The sequence below is a fragment of the Lissotriton helveticus genome, chromosome 2_2 (genome assembly GCF_964261635.1).
Source record: "Lissotriton helveticus chromosome 2_2, aLisHel1.1, whole genome shotgun sequence".
NCBI lineage: Eukaryota > Metazoa > Chordata > Amphibia > Caudata > Salamandridae > Lissotriton > Lissotriton helveticus.
The window spans coordinates 345,554,034-345,573,547 of record NC_136060.1 but is presented as its reverse complement, the minus strand read 5'-3'; the positions used below and the strand labels follow the sequence as shown (position 1 = coordinate 345,573,547).

Here is a 19,514-nt window from a genome sequence, read left to right as displayed (position 1 = left end):
TTTCCACAAGCCGCCAAGTCTCCTTCAGCCACACCACCGAACCCCACTGGACCGACCACAGATGCATCCACTTCACCTTCAGGAAACCCACCGCACCCAACAGCTGCCACACAGCTGCTGGGGCAAGGTCACCAAGGACCAACTGACTACCACCCTCGCCCTGAGACCACCCGCCGACCCCACTGACCCAGACACCGCTGCGACCAACCTCAAACAGTGGATCAAGGACTGCGCCAACACCCTCGCCCCTCTTAAGACCTCCACAACCAACCACACCAACAAGAAAGCCACCTGGTTCACCGAAGACCTCCGGATCTCCAAGCACACCTGTCGGAAGCTGGAGAAGAAATGGCTCCATGACCGAACACCTGACAGCCACACAGCCCACAAGAGCGCCACCCGCAGACACCACGAACTCATCAGGGCCGCCAAGAGGACCGCCTTCAAGGAACGCTTAGACAACAACACACACAACACCAAAGAGCTCTTCAACATCATGAAAGAACTCTCCAACCCCAGCTCCAACACCAACGACATCCCACCATCACAAGACTTGTGCAACTCCCTGGCCACCTTCTTTCACCGCAAGATCACCGACATCCACGACAGCTTCAACTCCGACACCCCCACACCCACCACCGAGTGCACCACCCCTGCGACCACCACCCGTACCAGCCGCCTGACCACCTAGTCCAACGTCAGCGAAGAAGACACCATCAAAACCATGAACTCCATCCACTCCCTATCCCCATCTGACCCCTGCCCTCACCACATCTTCAACAAAGCCAGCACAACCATCGCGCCCCACCTCCGAAAAACAATCAACAGTTCCTTCGAGACAGAAACCTTCCCGGAAAGCTGGAGGCACGCCGAGATCAATGCCCTTCTGAAGAAGCCCAAGGCGGACCCCAAGGACCTCAAAAACTTCCGGCCCATCTCCCTGCTCCCGTTCCCGGCAAAAGTAACAGAGAAGATTGTCAACAAACAGCTAACTCGCTACCTCGAAGACAACAACATCCTGGACCCTTCCCAATCCGGTTTTCGCAGCAACCACAGCACCGAGACCGCCCTCATCGCCGCCACTGACGACATCAGGATCCTGATGGACAAAGGAGAAACGGCCGCCCTCATCTTCCTGGACCTATCAGCAGCCTTCGACACAGTTTGCCACCGCACCCTATCAGCACGCCTCCATGACGCCGGAATTTAAGAGAAGGCCCTGGCCTGGACCACATCCTTCCTCTCCGGCAGAACCCAAAGCGTCCGCCTCCCACCCTTCCGCTCGAAATCCACCGAGATTATCTGCGGCGTCCCACCGGGATCCTCACTCAGCCCGACGCTGTTCAATATCTACATGGCACCGCTCGCCCACGTCGCACGACAACATAACCTCAACATCATTTCCTACACCGACGACACCCAGCTGATCATATCCCTCACAGAAGACCCCCACACCGCCAAAGCAAACCGCCACAGAGGAATGAAGGCAGTAGCCGACTGGATGAGAGCAGACTGAAGCTGAACTCAGACAAGACGGAGGTCCTCATTCTCGGACCCACCCCATCAGCCTGGGACGACTCTTGGTGGCCCACATCTCTAGGCACAGCCCCGGAACCCACAGACCACGCACGCAACCTGGAGGGTCATCCTCGACTCCACCCTCTCCATGACCAGGCAAGTCCACGCCGTCTCCGCGTCCTGCTTCAACACCCTCTGCATGCTCCACAGGATCTTCAAATGGATCCCTCCCGACACGAGAAAAACCGTCACCCAGGCCCTCGTCACCAGCAGACTCGACTACGGGAACGCCCTCTACTCTGGAACAACAACCAAGCTCCTGAAACGACTACAACGAATCCAGAACGCCTCGGCACGACTGATCCTCAACGTCCCTCGACGCAGCCACATCACACCCCACGTGAGAGGCCTGCACTAGCTCCCTGTCAACAAGAGGATCACCTTCAAACTCCTCATCCACGCACACAAAGCCCTACAAAACACCGGACCTACATACCTCAACAACCGACTCAGCTTCCACACCCCCACCCGAAGCCTCCGCTCAGCCAACCTCGCCCTCGCCACAGTTCCTCGCATACGGAAAACCACCGCCGGCGGCAGATCCTTTTCCTACCTCGCCGCCAAGACCTGGAACACTCTCCCCACCAGCCTACGACAGACTCAGGACCTACTGGCCTTCAGAAAACTCCTCAAGACCTGGCTCTTCCGTCTCGTATGACTTTATAAGGGCACATTTGGAGCCAGCCAAATTACCAAATCCCTGGTATGTATGCTGTAACTAGTGTGCTACAAAAAGATCTCTGCATTTGCGCTTAATTATGTTGACTTTACCGGTCTGTGTTTTTTGCAGACCGGTAATTTGCACCAACCAACTATGCAAAAACCTGCCCACTCACATTCACTTGACAGAATTGTTTAACCCTTTCCATGTGGAGGAAGGCCTGGAGCTGTCTTCAGCCACAGTGGGCATGTGCTGACGATGGCTCCAAATGGTCCTCGCACCCACCACCGCGGGAAGCCCTCTACAGGCCTCCACCAGGGATGGTAGAGAAGTGCTTCCGCTGCCACCTTTACCCCTCTCCCCCAGGCTGACATTAGCATGTGCACATCAGAGTAGGCCGGAGGCGCTGTAAGCCATTTGCTTTTAGTGGCATGCAAAGGAGGTGAGTTTTCCTCCTGAGCGGGGTTGGGAAGTACAGAGAGGCACTGGAGGGGATATGAAAGAGTTTTTCCTCTCCCCCAGTGTCTCTTTGCAGTGCATTCTTGCTGCGCGATCGCAGTTGGGGCTGCAATCGTGCAGCAGGAAAGCACGCACTAGCACCAGAGATTTTTAGGTTGAGCCTTGCGCAGCGCGCATGCGTTGCTCTATGGGAGGCTTCTTGTGAGTACTCAAAACGTCCCCGAAACTTCTCTGTGGGTCTGGCAACTCACACACATTTGATTGGCCTTTGCGTGTGGCTTTCAATAATGAAAGCACGCAAATGGCCAAAGGCAGGTTCATGTCCCACCTCTTCTCTAAAGGTTCCCCCCACGGCGTTTTGCTGTCGGGAGCGAGCAGCAGCGCGCAGGGTGGCAGCTGCATTCCTACTTTGTCGTGGATCATGTTACCAATTAAACACAGCGCGGTCGCTTTCACTTTCGCGGCCGCGCTTGTTTAATTTTTGTTGTTGTTGTTGCTTTGCTCCCGCAACCCCACCTGCTCTCCACTTTCCTGCCCAATGGTGGCCGGTACCTCCGAGGCTCTTGCGGCGTCTGCTTCACGCCGTCCATTCTTGTTTGCATTAGCCACTCTCAAAACAGTGTAGAGAAGCAGTTTTACTGGACCGGCTTAGTAGAAAGGGGCCTTTATGGTGAATGAAAGCATCTCTCTGTGCCTGGGCAACAGCAAACTTTTTTTGATCCACAGAAAATCATACATTAGGTAAAAACCCTCTCCTGAAAAGGCAGCCCGAGAATCTCTTGAATTTACTCTGAAATTTTAAATTAGCATTTGTGGTAGTATTTGTAGCTTATTTCCGCCCCAATTACATTTAATTGTATTTTAGTTAATATTTATGCACTGATGTTGTGTTTGTTAAGATAAAATGGTGTGCCTGTAACCAGGTCGAGGAGATTTAAGTGTATGAAATCTTTTACTTTATGCTAATGTTTGCAGCAACTGCGGTTTTTTTTGGTAGCGCTGAAGGCTGCCATGAATTGGAAATGGGACCCCTCTTTTCACATAAATTTTGACCCCCTCCCAAAACCAACTTCCCAACGTTAAGCTTTCTGTAGGAGAACCAGGCACTGCCAGATTGCCCTGCATGCTAGCGACCTTGCTACATCATGGTGACTTTCGGGCAGTGTTTCACGTTTATTCCTTATTATCGCAGGATGCAGCAAGCCCATTCTCCTTATGCGCTATCAAAACACGGGGGTGTTACCAACAACGAAAACACAATCAGCTGAATGCCGTCATTTAAATGTTTCTAGGTTTCCCCACCTCCACCCCTCAAGACTGTGAATTGGCCTCGCTGGCCCCTGCTTTCAGGAAGGCCTAAGGGAAAGCTTTTTTTTGTTTGCAATTCGAAATCCTGTCTGAAAGCTGCCTCGGCTAGCTGTGCAATTAAAATGACTATATGAAGTGCTCGGGGAGAGGAGAGGAGAGAGGGAGAGAGGGAGAGAGGGAGAGATGGAGAGAGGGGGAGAGGGGGAGAGGGGGAGAGGGGGAGAGGGGGAGAGGGGGAAAGAGGGAGAGAGGGAGAGAGGGAGAGAGGGAGAGAGGGAGAGAGGGAGAGAGGGAGAGGGAGAGGGAGAGGGAGAGGGAGAGGGAGAGGGAGAGAGAGAGAGAGAGAGAGAGAATTTATTATTTACTATTTACGTCATATGTGACAAGCGCTGCATTGAAGGATGCACTGTAAAAAGCAGTGTTGCTTTGGCTGCTGTTAAACACTGTGAACATATCAACTGTGGTTTTGTGGTTGTTTTTTATGTTTGTGTGATGATGGCTTTGTAAAGCAGTGACAGGACTGCATTCATACCTTGATACTTGCAAGTTGTAAAGGGCTAAGCGTGGTTTATGCGGCTTCATGTTATACTTAATAAGTTACGTTCTAAAGCTTCCCTTATTAACCATGTGGAATACATGCTCAATGTGTGGTAAAGCATTAAAACGTCTGGCACTGATTTACATTTAAACTACATTGGTCTTTGGTGAGGCAGGCACAGCACCCAAGATAATGTGCTGCATTGCTAAACCCTTATAAGGTCCCAAAAGCGAGACCTATTGGCTATGCCAATGCTTGTTTTGTGTGAGGTTTGCCAGATTTTGTGTAGGGGAGCAGTCCTTTTGGCACAGGTCACTCCCAATAATGTGTTCATTGCTTTGGCTGTTTCCTGCCCCCGCAATATTTTTAGGTACATCTGCCCCCAAGGGCTTACAAGCCATAAGTCACTGGTTCCCTGATCTAATGTTTAAATTAATAAAAATTGGTTTTCCGGAAGTCATTGGTGGATACAGTTTTTTTTATAAACTGTTAACTTACCCTCGTGCTAGATCCAACCAGTATGCCTGTGACTACTAGCGGATGGGTGTAAAATAATGTTTTGGTGTTTTTTTGCTTTTTGCCGTCAGTGTATACTCTCTCTATACTGAACTTCTTGCCTCATAGTCAATAGTATGTTGTTTCCTCATGGTTTACTTAACCAGAAACCCTTGTAAATTATATTCATTGACAAAAAAAAAATCTTTACATTTCTGTGGGACAGTTGTGGGATCACTGGGCCTGCACACATTTCCTACCAGCCAGCGTTCTCCCAGTTTTCCAGATACAAATGCTACCTCACTTGTGTGACAAAGAAGGGCTCAAAACGTATTGTGGAGACATCAAAATTATTTACCACAACCTGGTTTTGCAAGGGGGCCAATTGCGTTTTTGGTCCCAGGCTCGGAAGCCATCTATGGAAACCCACCAAACCCAGACATACCTGAAAACTTAGCACCTTGAGGAGTACAGGGAGACGTGGCTTGCGTGGATCCCCCAATGTTTTCTTATAAAGAATACCCTATATGGTTGCCGACCCCATGACTAATTAGTACACCTACCATAGTTATCATTATCACCATAACACAGTGTGGGCCCATCCCTGCTGTGGGCACTTGGCCCAACCACATTAGAAAGGTAGAATTTTTATCAGCAAATCTTGGAGAATGCTGGGTGGTAGGAAATTTGTGGTTGCCTGCAGATTTCAAAACTTTTCCTAACAGAAATGCAAGGAAAATGTGCTTTTTAGGCAAAGATTGAGCTTTGCAGGGGATTCAGGGTGAGAAAACGCTGAGAGATCCACATAAGCCACACCTCTCATTGACTCTACCGGGTGTCAAGTTTTCAAAAATGTGCTGGTTAGTAGGTTTCCCTAGATGCTGGCTGAGCTGAGGCGCAAAAGCCACAGGTACCCACATTGTTTTTCAGCGTAAAAATGTGATGTGTCTATGTTGTGTTTCAGCACCTTATTGTGTCACAGACACTTGGCCTACCCACACAAGTGAAGCACCTTTTTTTCTCAGGAGACTTGGGGAAATGCTGGGTAGTAGGAATCTGTGGCTGCCTGCAGATTCCAGAACTCATTTTCACAAAACTGCAAGAAAATGTGTTTTTTAGGCATAGTTTACGTTTTTCAGGGGATTCTGGTTAAAAAAAACCTGGCGAGAGGATGTGAGGCCCCAGCGCAGATTCAAGGTACTTACTTTCTGTGTAGCGAGCATCGACGTCACAGTAAAGGCCAGGCAGCGTGACTACTCCCCACTGCACAGTCCAGGACTGAGTCGCACAATTACTGTGCCATTCTGAAATTATGGCTGCTTCGTACAAGGTCAGGCAGCCCGCGGGTTGTCACAGTGTCATTTACGGCACAGTTGGCACAACAAACAAGGCATGGTGTGAGCAGTTGTCTGCTGCGCTGGCCAGCCACCCACCTATCTGTGTAATATGTGTCTTCTGGCTGTCTCGGCAGTAGGCATTGGGCTGCATTTGCAAACTGAGTCACTCCGTGATGTACCTCACTTCAGTAAACTGAATGACTTGGGGGGGAAGGAAGTTACTCGTTACATTGTAGTCAGAGCCTGCCTACACCAGCCCAGATCGAGTTGAGCCAGTTGCCCCCGAGCCTGCTGCAGACTGCATGAACCGCGCACTGCAGACACGTTTTTGACAGTGGACTACCACACAAATTTTCTTTTAAAATTTGGCGCCCCTTCAGAATTTTGCAACCAGGGCAACCGCCCCTATGGCCCGGCCCAAGCTACGCCACTGCTCATGTGTCTAGTTTTAAAAAATGTGCTGGTTTGCTAAATTTACCTAGGTGCTGGCTGAGCTGGGGCCCGAAATCCACAGCTACTCACATTGCAAAACACATTGTTTTTCAGTGGAAAATGTAATGTGTCTACGTTGTGTTTGCAAGGAAAATGTCTTATTTTTTTCAACAAAGTTGACCTTTGCAGGGGATTGTGGGTAAAAAAAAAATTTAAAAAAAATGTTGAGAGCCTGGAGTCCCCGGGTGTCTAGTTTTCAAGTGTGGTTTGGTAGATTTTCCAAGGTGCTGGCTGAGTTGGGGCCCAAAATCCACATCCAGCCACTTTGCAAACAAATCATGCTTTCTGCTGGGTAAAATATGAGGTCTACTCCGTCACATTTTGGCGTGTTTTGTGTCGCAGGTACAAGGCCTAGCCACACAAGTGGCGCACCATTTTTTGGGGAGACCTGTGGGAATACAGAATAGCAGAATATTTGTTATTACCAATTGGATATCTCTTTGTTTGTGCCTTTCAAAAAATAGTGCATAACAAATAAGACATTTTACAAAATGACTTCTGAAACACATGCCAGCATGGGCACCCAATAGTTCAGAGCTGTACAAACAATCACTGCTCCTAAACTCAGTATCTGGTGTACAATTCAGAAATACAGAGTTTTCCTTCAAATCCTTTTTCCATTCTTTATAATTTACCATATGAATTGCTATGTAATAGGCACACAATAAACAGTTTACGGTGCAGCTCCATGGTTGGCTCTGGGTACCTCAGGCTCTTGTAGAACCCACAAGCCCTATATATCCCCACAACCAGAAGGGCCCAGCGGATGTAGAGGTATATTGCTTTTGAAATTCTGCCATAGTAAGAAGTTGTTACAGGTAAAAACGGCTGTGTTTTGTCAACTATTTAAATTTTTATTTCCACTGTTACTTTTTATTGAAAAATCTTGAAGGATCTACACAAATGATCTCTTGCTGAATTCACTATGTTGTCTAGTTTTCAGAAATGTATAGCTTTCAAGGATCCACCTTAGGTTTTACACCTGTTTCCACCAAAAACTGAAAGGAGGAGGAAAGCACAGAAAATAGATAAAATGGGCTAACTCTCAGTAAAATGCCAAAACTGTGTTAAAAAAATGTGTTGTTTGCGTTAAGTCGGTTTGTTTCCAAAAGCTGGTAAGATAGTAATTGTAGCACCGCAAACCCTTCTTTGATGCCATTTTCAGGAAAAAACCCTGGTGCTTTCTTCTACAACTCTTTTTCCCCCCAAAAAAACAATAGTTTGCTATATTTTTGCTCATTTCTCAGTCCCCCTCCAGGGGAATCAATAAACCCTGGCTACCTTTAGATTCTGCAAGATGCTGGAAAAGAAAGATGCAAATTGGGCATGGATAGCTTATACTGACAAAAGTTATGGAGGCTTAAGCGCAAACTACCCCAAATAGCCAAAAAAGGCTTAACATGGGGGGGTCGGGGGAATCTAAGCAGCAAAGGGTTGAAGGGATGAACATTTGACATCATTAGTATCAGTAAAACCAAACAAAAATTATTACAACCAGAGGTCATACACAAAAACACAGGCGTCATTAAATGATAAACATAAAAACTGAAAAGGAGGGCTAAAGCTGTAGAAGATAATGTAAAAAAAAATAATGGAATGGAGTAACATTACTTGAAGAATGCTACATTGCAAAATTACTTGAAGAAAGTTATATTACATTATAGCAGAGATCTTCAAACTGGGAGGCTACTGGTGTCAATTTGCCAAAATGCCAGGGGTAGCAGAAGCGACATCACACCCCATTTGACCTTTACTTTGACTCTCACACACAGGCTTAAACATACACACACACATTCATTCTCTCTCTCTCTATCTATCTCTCTCTCTCTCTGCCTCTCTCTCTCTCAGATAAACACAATCAGCTGCAAGCATGAACACAACATTCATATAAAAGCATTTTTTACTTAACTCAGCTGACCGTTAGGCTCATATTCTACCTAATTATACTCAAGTTTTTAATCACACTAATAGTGAATAATGATATTCACTATTTATGTAATAAATGTGACAGAAAACCAGGTAAATGCAGCTCCAAAAATATACTGGGACGAGCTGCTACTGTGTACCAGGGACTGATTTTGCCACCTCTGAGGCCAGGGGTCACTAAGGCAGTGCCAGGTGTCGCAAAGGGCAAGCCAGGGCTGGCAGCTGCAAACCATGACAACCCCTAAATGACATATATGTAGGGGACACGTACCTCTGAGTGTCCATGGTTCCCAGGGAGTGCAAATGCCTCAGTAAGTACTTGTATATGAGGATGGCCTGGAAACTGGACTCTTTATTTTCTGGGTTTCTAGCTGTCTTCATTTACATGAAAGCTGAGGTGCATAAAACCTAAGGTAACTTATTTGGAGCCCTCTGATAGCAGGGGTCAAAGGCATGGCTAAAAACAACAACATATTCTATTAGTAGTTTTTTTGCATTTTCACGTTTACAGCAACTACATAAAAAAATAATCCACACCTTAAGTGTAAAATTGAGATCACAGACACACTGGATCAGTGTGCACCCAAACTAAAATCAAAATCTATAAAGAAGTAGAGAAGTGGTACTCGCCGGAACTCAGGGCACTGAAAAGAAAGTGCAAAACAATGGAACATAATTGGAGACGGTCTAAACAGGACACGGACAGACTGGCATATAAGACAGAAATGAGGAGTTATAACAATGCAATTAAGAAGGCCAAGAGAACTTACTTCGCAAAGCGAATAAATGAGAATTAGCAATTCGGCTAAAGAGCTGTACAGAATAGTACAAGAAATTTGCAAACCAGCCAGTATGTCCCAGACCGTGCCTCCTTCAGAAGAATGCTGTGAAAAGATTAGCAAATTCTTTTCTGATAAAATCAGCAAAATATACTCATCATTTAGTAGCAATATTCCACTTGACACCCCAAATTGGTAACACCTGGACCCCCACCCCGATGCCCTAGCACGGCTGTGTAGCTTCTCCCTTTTATAGAGGAAGAGATCACAAAGGCAATGGGGGGGGAGCGGGGGGAGTTAAATCAGGGACCCCTTTTGATCCCTGCCCACACATTTTCGCTCGGGTCATACCTGCACTATGCCCATATGTCACGCAGCTATTCAATCAATCTCTAGAGACTGCAGTTTTCCCTAAAACTTGTGAAAAGGCTATAGTGACGCCTCCACGGAAAAAGGCAGGCACAGATATCCACACCCCAGCCAACTATTGGCCAATCTCCCAACTTCCTTATCTTTCTAAAGTAATGTAGAAGTTGGTTTATAGACAACTATCTTGAGACCAACAAACTACTGGACCCCACCCAAACCGGCTTCAGAGCCACTAATAGTACGGAGGCAACCCTCCTGGCCGTCCTAGAGGACATAAAAGCTTTGATCGATCAGAAGAAGGTGACAGCCTTGATTCTGTTAGACCATGTTGGCGGCGTTCGACACGGTCTCACAATCTTCTGCTGAAAACTCTTTATGAAAAAGGTATACATGCGAAAGCCCTTCAGTGGTTCAGTTCTTTCTTGAGCAATAGAACACAAAATGTACAAATAGGCGCATTCTCTTCAAGCCAAAAAATCATCAGCTATGGTGTCCCACAGGGAGCCTCCCTGAGCCCCATGCTCTTTAACACCTATGTATCATCCTTGGCAAGAATTAGCGAGAAATGGGGTTTTGGTATCCGTTCCTATGCGGACGACACACAACTGATAGCTATTGAAAAAAGACATGCGGACAACAGGATTAAACTAAACAACTGCCTCTCCGAGATCGCGACCTGGATGTCATAACATTGTTTAAAGCAGTACGCTGAAAAATCTGAAATCCTGCTCTTTGGAGGAGCCAACTTGATCTGGGATGCATCATGGTGGCCCCAATTGTTGGAAGATGCCTCGGCACCCAAGCAGTGTGCAAAAAACGTGGGTGTCCTTATTGATAACACCTTATCAATGCCGGACTATGTGCGAACCCTGTGTCGAAGAAGCTTTGCAACTCTGAAGCTCCTAAAATGGCACTTCCCCTGGATTCCATTAGAATGCAGGAGAACTATCACATAAGCCCTACTTATCAGTAAGTTAGATTATGGAAACGCACTGTTCGTGGGCATGGCGGACTACTTCTTCGCACGCCTGCAGGTGATACAAAATGCAGCGGCCAAACTGGTGTGCAACAAAGGCAGACCCAGCTCAGCATCTGACTGCATGAGACAGCTCCATTGACTGCCCATACGTCAAAGAGCGAGATTTAAGCTTCTGTGCTATGCACACAAGGCACTACATCAATGAGGTCCTACAATTGTTCAGAACAAAATTCAATTCTATGCCCCAACCAGGTGCTTGAGGTCACGCTATCAGGCACAAGCTGAGACAAAACGTATAATAAAGGCAAGGGCAGGTGGTCGCACTTTTTCATATCTGGCTGCGATGCATTGGAACAAATTACCCCAGGATCTACGTCTCACTGTTGACTACATGGCATTCAAAAAGAAGCTCAAAACCCACTTGTTCCTCAAAGCCTGATGTCAGACATTCCAGCAGCACCCTGTGCCCCAATCCACTTCTACCATGAGATCCCGCTACTCTAGCGCCCGGATATCCTGTCAGATGAATGTTGCGCTCTATAAATAAATAAAATAAATAAATCAAATAAATGCACATAAAACTAAATGATAGGAAATGCACTCTTTCACATTATGAAACTTGGTGAATGTGATCGCTGCAAATGTCTGTATGTGTGACCAGAGTTTGTCGCAATTGAATGCTGGTTGGTGCAGTGCAGGATGGTAGCCTGTGTATTTATAGTGCTATGAGGTCGCAGCATGTAAAAAAAAGGCACTCAGAATAAGTAAGGCACTATTCTAACATTGTATTACATGCAGTATAAGATAGGCTGCCACACAATGATTTTGTGTAACTGGTAAGGGTCGCTGAAATTATGTGGTACGAGGGCACCGAATGATTATCTATATTGGGGCACATTTTTTGCTAGTATTTCATTATTTTGACAATTTATCAGATGATAGTTCATTCTGGGCAAAGATTTCAACTCATTAGTAACAATTTAACCACATACAGAAATAAGCAAATAAAAAATGACCAGTTATCCTTTGAGAAAGACATTCTGCTGCGCACAAATAAATCCCCACACTTTAGTAACGTGTGATCCAGTTGAGCTGGAAACTGCATTTGTTTTGTTAAAATCTGTAGATTACACAGCAGGTGGCGGAGTTTGTGGAAAATGCATCAAAATGATAAGTATGTGAAAAATGCAGCTGCTGTAGAATTTCAGTGGCATTTTGTATTATAAAACAAGTGCTTTCAAAAAATACACATCTCTGATATCTAACCAGGTTGTACCTAGTGCAGGTCTTTTTATAAGTCCATTAAAAGGTCACTTTCCAAAACTCAGCATCCATACATTACTTCTTGAAAATAAATTCTTGTCATCATGATGCTTCAAGTGACTCCATGTGACTGTGTGTGAATGGGACAGGAGTCCAGGCACACCTATCCTGCTTAGGGCAAATGATTAAAGACTAAGTACATAAAAAGTGATAGATAGAATAGTTGAATTAATCTCATCCACAGGTAATTATTCGGGTTGAATCCCAATCCATTGTTAATTTGCACACCATGCCACCTCAGTTTGGACCCAGCTATTGGCAAATCAGTCTTGGCCCTGCTCCAATGGGAGCAATCCAGCCTAAACTTCCAAGACAGGTCTTTCTTGAACCGAACCCACATTGAGGCATACCCGCTTTTGATGTCCTAAGTGGGTCTGTTATGCCCAGACGTGGTTCCTGTGCACACTGTCACAGAAACTAACCTATACCTGGCTGGTAAGCCCATAACATGGGCGAAACCTGCCCTGGGTTGCTTACTAGAGCTAATTGAGTAAACGTGCTGATAAATAAACAGGGCTGGTTAAGAGGAAGTGAAAGCAGGAACTGATATGCTAAATGTTGAAGATAAAACCATTTCTTTAATAAGTCAAATAAGAAAGCTCTGCAGACCACTGAAAGACGTATGAAGGAAAGGCTCAGCAGGCGATAAAAAAAGAATAGCGAAGTCATGAGCGTCTTGTGACAAAACTACAATTCATATTGCATTAGCATCATACTTTAGAGCAGCCTTACACTGCAAGGCATAACGGTCACCTGAAAATCAGGACATGATTTAATCAACATGTACATATTTTGATAACATTTTTCACTGAGGTTTCTCAGAATATGATTAACCAAGAAACTAGGTAGTAAGATGCCGATGTACAAGATAACTACGAACACTACCTTTATTAAGGGAAGCTGGAATGATAAGCTGCTTTTATGTCGATTTGGAATCTGTCCACAAACAGCCTTACATTCTAAATTTTGTGAAATAAGAATATACTAAAACAAATTGTAAGTGACTTCACATTAGGTAGTGTAAATTTGATTTAGAGGGTGAATGTTTACACTTAAGCCCATGTTTTGCACTTCTGAAAGTTTCTGCTAAATTCAGCCATCACAAGTTCTAATTGAAATCGCTGGTTAGCTTTAGACAGTGCCATTTACCACCATAGGGGAAAGTCATGACACGCAGGAGTGAAGTTCTGATGCACACTGATGACAATTAGAAAGGTGGTAAAGTGTGAGAGATGTGCTGTTTAAAATAACAGACTACGGATGGCGCTCTAGTGGTTAATCGTAGACTTTCACTAACCAACACAACAGCGCAGTAAAGGGAGCATAAAAGAGGATTAAAAAGTCACATCCATCACTATGGGTGTGGCAAAGTGTCTCAAGTCTGCAGTATGACTCATGCTTCAGACTTTTCCCTGTAATACTTAACGAACATCTGCAAATTAACTGAACGACCACAATTGGGGAGGTTACAGCGATTAATTACCGTGTGGTTTTCCCTAGTTGGCTAAACTAAACCCAAGTTCAGCACCGAAAACGTAATCATTTTACTATCGTGCCTTCCACAGCAATCACCCAGTTCACTACGACTGCACTATACATGTGCTCGATTAATTCTTAAAGAGATAATCAGGCAGCTTTGATTTTCGCAAAGCATATTTTTTTAGCACAACCCTCATCTGTCGGTAGTGTGCTTTTTTGTCAGATTTACTGAAGGAAGGTCTTTTGTCCACCACTCACATATTGTCCCAGATAGTATTTTTTAAATCTCCAAGACACGTTTTCAACATTTTTATGAGCCCACAATACCACTTACGCCGGATTAAAATACAACATGAAAGCCCCCGCTGGAGTGGAAACAAGATTTTGAACGGTATGCAGGCGTTCCCGTATCCTATTTCTTAAACCGGCAATGTCGGTAGGTTCTTGCAATGCGTTCTCAAATTCAAATGCGATTCTAGTCCTTTCTCAGCTGAGGAGAACATGCCATGCAGGTACCGGTTTCTGCTTGAAGTAGAAGAAATGCAGGGACATATGTTTGAGAGCCAACACGCAAGCGGTGATGACATTCGATTCACACTGTGCGATGCCCACTCACCATGAAAGCTGCAGTTTCTCAGAAACCATTACACTGAAAGCCTAGCTTGCCGTGCATCATTCAGGCCTCGCAGTATCAGCAGCAGGGGAGGTGGGATGAGGGACTGAGCTCCACAGCGCGCTGTCAGTGAACGGTCTTCCCTGGCACCCGATGCAGCAAGGACACCGGATACGAGGATCACTAGCTGGTTATCATTTGCTCCACCTTCCTTCCTCTTCATCCCAGATCCAGGGCTGTCAGCAGCAAGATGCTCCTATTCGGAGGAAGCAGCCTGTAACAGGCACTGTAATCGCCTTCAGATGGAATGCACCCGATCAGCTTCTCGGGCTCATCCTGTAATGCCTTGATAGAGCAGTAAGGCACGACAGCATTGCCGCTTCTGGGTGGAAACTGTTTCTGTCGCATGCATTGAGCTGAATAGCTTAGGTTTATGCTTCTAAGTCTTTAATGTACAGCAAGAGTGATTATGTTAATTCGTTAAGATACTACATAGAGAAGACGCGCTGTAGCGTGAAAATTGCTTCCGTTTCTAAAAGAAACAAGCAGTTGCAGTGCAATAGGTCTCGCATTTGCGAGAGTTTGAGCTATTGGCATTGTAAATGACAATGCCTTTTATTTATCTGTTTTGATTAGTAACACAGATAAAAGGTATTGTCATTTACAATGCCAATAGCACAAACTCTTGTAAATGCGAGACCTATTCAAAGAAGCAGCCACCATTGTCCCGGGCTGCTTGGAAAGTGAAAGCGTGCATAGTGTGCTGAATGTTGCAGGAAAGCATGTTGTGCCTGCAGTAGGAGAAACTCTTTAAAGAAAATAGTGTTAACAGACTAAAAAAAAAGCCATACCGTGTAACAACGGAAGTAAAAGGCCCAGTAATCATGGGAGGTTACAAATGAAGACAAGGTGGTATTAAGGCAGGACTAACAAGCCTAATAACGAATCAGAAGCTAGCATTTACAAAAGGACAATGACATAAGCCAATGACAAATATGGGGGGAGAGTGGGCTGGGCTTCTATTCCGTACTCCAATACAACATGCCGCAGAGCAGTGCAAGCACTGCCCAGGCTCGACCTAAAGAAGTATAGACCACAAATTCAAAACTCCGCCTGCGGTACACAATTATGATCGACAGACTCTTACACTAGGTTAGAAAAATAGATATAAGATGTGGTGCCTGGGCTTAACAAAAAAGCTAATGAGAAGGGTTGGTTGGCTCCCAGAGTACATTTATGACCCCCTTTTGAGGCACAGATCTCCTAGGGTGGTGTGGCCCATCCCTAAAAATGTCGTCGGGGCTCACACTAAATTCATAGCACGTAAGGCTTCTAAGTAAATTGAATACCATTTAATATTTTGATGTATCTGAGGTTCGGTTCCTGAAAGCGATGTAGCGTCCCAGCTGTACATAGATATCCAATCTTCCATAAAAAGGCTTTTCTAAATTTACAATGCCATCCTTCTGGGGGAGTTGCTGCCCTCGTATCTGTTTAACTTTCTAACAGGGTTAGAAAGTTGAAACCTTTCAAGTAGAGATTGGTGATTAACTTTTTATTTTTTTTCCATTAATAACTTGGGGCAGAATTTATAATTTGGCTGTCGGCACATCCTCTGCCAGGGCAAATTACTCCACGGCCCTGGCGGGTCCCAATGACCACATTTTTAAATGTCAGTCAGTGCAGCCGACATTTCAAGCATTCACAGGAACCGCTGTCAAGGTGGTTCCTGCCAATGTATTGTAACCTTGCCATACGACTCCCATCAAACATGATGAATCCATACAGCAGTTATTTATTTTTTCCTCCCAAAAACAAAACCCCACAACAAGATTTTGTTTTTGGAAAAAAAAGCAACAAAAAACAAACAATTCCTCTTTGACATTAGTGCTTATCTCACATAGTGATGGGGTCATTTTGAAGTTATCACTGCCCCTTACCTCAAAGGTTTTCCTGGCGGTGATGGACAGTGAAATTTGACTTGTATGTCCACCCATCTAAATTAGGTGGACGGATAGGGCTGGTATTCTAAGGGGGCCAGCAACCCCTCCCAGTCTTCGCCAAGGCCTGTCAAAGGGAATAGTGCTCAGGCTCCAATCTATGATACAAGGATCCTACCAGAGTTGGAGTCGGAGACGGCGTCGGGCGACGCCTATCCGGCTCAGAGTCAGGGATGAAAATAGGGATGGAGCTGTGTCAGTGTAACAATGACAAAGCAGTCCTGGTAAGTCCAAGGTTTCCAAAAATGCACCGTCTTAATAGCTTAACAAAATATTGTCAGTATGTCCAACCACTACCGGGTTTTTTAGGCCCCCAAGAAAATCAACAAGCATTATTGGTACCTGTATAAAGTTGCCTCAAGGTCTAGCCTACAGACAGGTTTCACTGCAGCGAGTGAGTCTCCAGGTAGCATTAGTTCAGAGCCCTCCTCTAAAGCTTCACCACGTGGCTGCTGCCAGTGGCATGCAAGCCCCAACAGCGAACCCCCAGCGAGAGCAGCAGCACCCTTGTTCCTCACACTACACTACACTGCATAGACATGCAATGACCCGGGTACCCAGGAGGATAAGTTGGTCACACTGCAACAGACAGGAGTTTCTTCAAATAATAGGGAAGTCATCAAATTCAAGATGGTAGGTCCAATCATCAATTCCTTCTTCACTGTGAACTCCAGGACTTATATTCAAGGCAGTACAGGCACCACTATGGTGAACACACTATCCAGTCCCTATCTCCGGTTTTTAGCAGCAGATCTGCTTTTTTCTCACTTGCTATCTAGTTAGTCATACAGCTTCTAATCACTTTAAAATTTTAGGATTCCCTGCATTATTGCACAATGATCTTTGGGACGGGACAATATAGTAATCTTCCCTTTGGTCAGATTACCAATTCAGCCGAAATTGTCATCTGATATTAACAGATTTGGTGTAGGACAGACAGGAGCTACCTTGTTAGGTGGCCATCTTAGCTGGAGGTCGCCCTTCACCGTGAGGCAAAACTCTCCCCAAGGATCTTGTGACAATGTTCGGAAACTAAAGTTGGAATAAATCATTTTAAGAAATGTGCATACAAGTCATGGACAGGCGAAAAGGGTTATCAGGCCATAGCATAGTTAAAGCAGATGTTTTTCATGATACATCGGATCAATCTAGATGTTCCAATTATATTTGGAGAAGGTGTATATGTTAATGACGAGGAGACGAGTCCCTGGATGAATTATACCAAATTAGAGAAGCATATCTGCAAAAAAAGCAAGCTAACTACGGTAATAAAGACAGCATTTTTGATGCCATGCCATGACATGTCTTAAAATGGCAGTGTCATACAGAAATTGGCAACAGGGACTTTCTTACTTTTTTTTTGAAAATCTGTTTATTAGCATAGTGGTTAAAGCAGTTCCATAAATTTCCAAGTCCCGGAAAGCAGAGTAAAACATGTATGTGCCTGCTTAAAACATATATTTGCATCACCATATTAAATTTACATTTTGTGGCGATCGTAACTGTCGCAACGAAACAACCCCGGCATGTTCAAACCCTCCCACCACCCTCGATCAACCCACCCGACACTCTCATGACAGGTATCTAATTGAATAAATTGGATGAACATTCCTCTGGGTCACTCCAGGTATTACAACGTGTAACTTCTTCTCACTGTACACATAGACGGTGCGAGGCCACAGGTCAGCATTTGGGTGCCCCCCTTCCCATAGTTATGCATCCCAGCCAATAACAGTGCATGCACGTCCGGCTCCGGACACATTTATTCCACATTCTGTGTGTCACTGGTATCCCCCTCTTCCCCATCGTCTCCAGATTCAAACGCGCCCAGAGTGACAAACAAGTCCAACGAGATCGGTTTTTTCCGTAGGCCTCTGTATTCTTCGCGCTGCAGTGCTTCTCCCTCTGCCTTACCCCAGCGCACTACTTCCGCCTTCCATAATTCAGGGTTGGGTGGCTTGGGTGACTTCCATCTCATCGTGATTGCTCGCTTCGCTAATAATAGGGCCAGGTCTGCAAAGCGTGTCGCCACTGTACTACTGCGTTGGGAGGGCCCCAGCCCCAATAGAGTGCCTTCTAGTGTAGGAGATCGGGACAGAGCCCCTGCGCTCTCAAGTGATGCATGGACCGTGGTCCAATAGTATCCTAGCTTGGGGCATTGCCACAGCATGTGCATCAGTGATGCGTCTTCAGTGTCGCAGCGGGGGCAATTGCTTTTCGCATCGGGGAACATCGTATGTATGCAGTGCGGGGTCAGGTAGGCTCTATGCAGCAGCATTAATTGAATGAATTTGAACTTGGGGTTCCTAGCCACCTTCTTGGGAAATTGCAGGACGCGGTCCCATTCTTTGTCTCTCATGGGCCTACCAATATCCTCCTCCCATGTCTCCCTAAGCTGCGAGAGAGAGAACGCTCTCCCTTCTCTGATGCCAGCAGTAAGCCATCTCGTTAGATGTGCACCCGATCCCATTAGGTAGTGCATCTTTGTGAGAGGGTTCGTGTCAGGTTCTTGGCCCTCAGGTGACCATTTGTGTGTGATATAATTGCGGAGACCAGCGTGCAGCAGGAATGAGCCCCCAGGTACGCCCTGTGTGATTCTGAAGTCTTCAAAGGACAACAAGTGTCCTTCCGCAAACAGGTCGCCCACATGCGTTACTCCTTCTCTATGCCAGGTGGCTAGCGAGGTCGTCGTGAGAGTCCCTGTGCCCAATGGGATGCCCAAGAGAGGGATCGTGGGGGCATAAGATGACTTAGGGGAAGTGTATTTCAGTGCCTTCCTCCAATAAAGGATCGCCAATCTAAGAAGTGGTGGGGCATCTCTCGGCAAATCTGAGTTGGGCAGGAGCAGTGTGTGTAGTCTCCCCCTACCATGATCCTCTTCCGACATGTCGATCTCATGGAGATTGCGACCAGCCACCCAGAAAGCCAGCCATTGAAGCTGACACGCATAGTTGTAAGCTCTAAAGTCTGGCAAGCCCATACCACCAGCGTCAGAGGGGAGCTGTAACTTGGACAAGCTTATACGCCTGCGGCCGTGTCCCCATACTAGCTGTGTGAGGAGAGTGTCAAGGGTCTTAAATGTCGCCGCCGGGATCAGGTACGGTAAGTTGGTGAAATGGTAGAGGAGACGGGGAAGCATCACCATCTTCGATATCGCTACTCTGCCGGGTATGGAAAG

The 19,514-nt window shown here is 45.9% G+C and overlaps 1 protein-coding gene across 9 annotated transcripts in view; it reads right to left on the bottom strand.

Moving 5' to 3' along the window:
• TBC1D14 (TBC1 domain family member 14) overlaps positions 1-19,514 on the bottom strand; it is an 830,696-nt gene that overhangs the window by 350,537 nt on the left and 460,645 nt on the right. Inside the window, exon 1 of one of the 9 annotated variants that reach the window (XM_078678515.1) lies at positions 14,340-14,640. The exons of the other annotated variants lie outside the window; for them this stretch is intronic. Coding sequence (XP_078534641.1) covers positions 14,340-14,342 — 3 coding nt within the window. The 5' untranslated portion in view covers positions 14,343-14,640. Of the gene's footprint in view, positions 1-14,339; positions 14,641-19,514 lie in introns of those variants that run through there. 9 annotated transcript variants of the gene reach the window in all.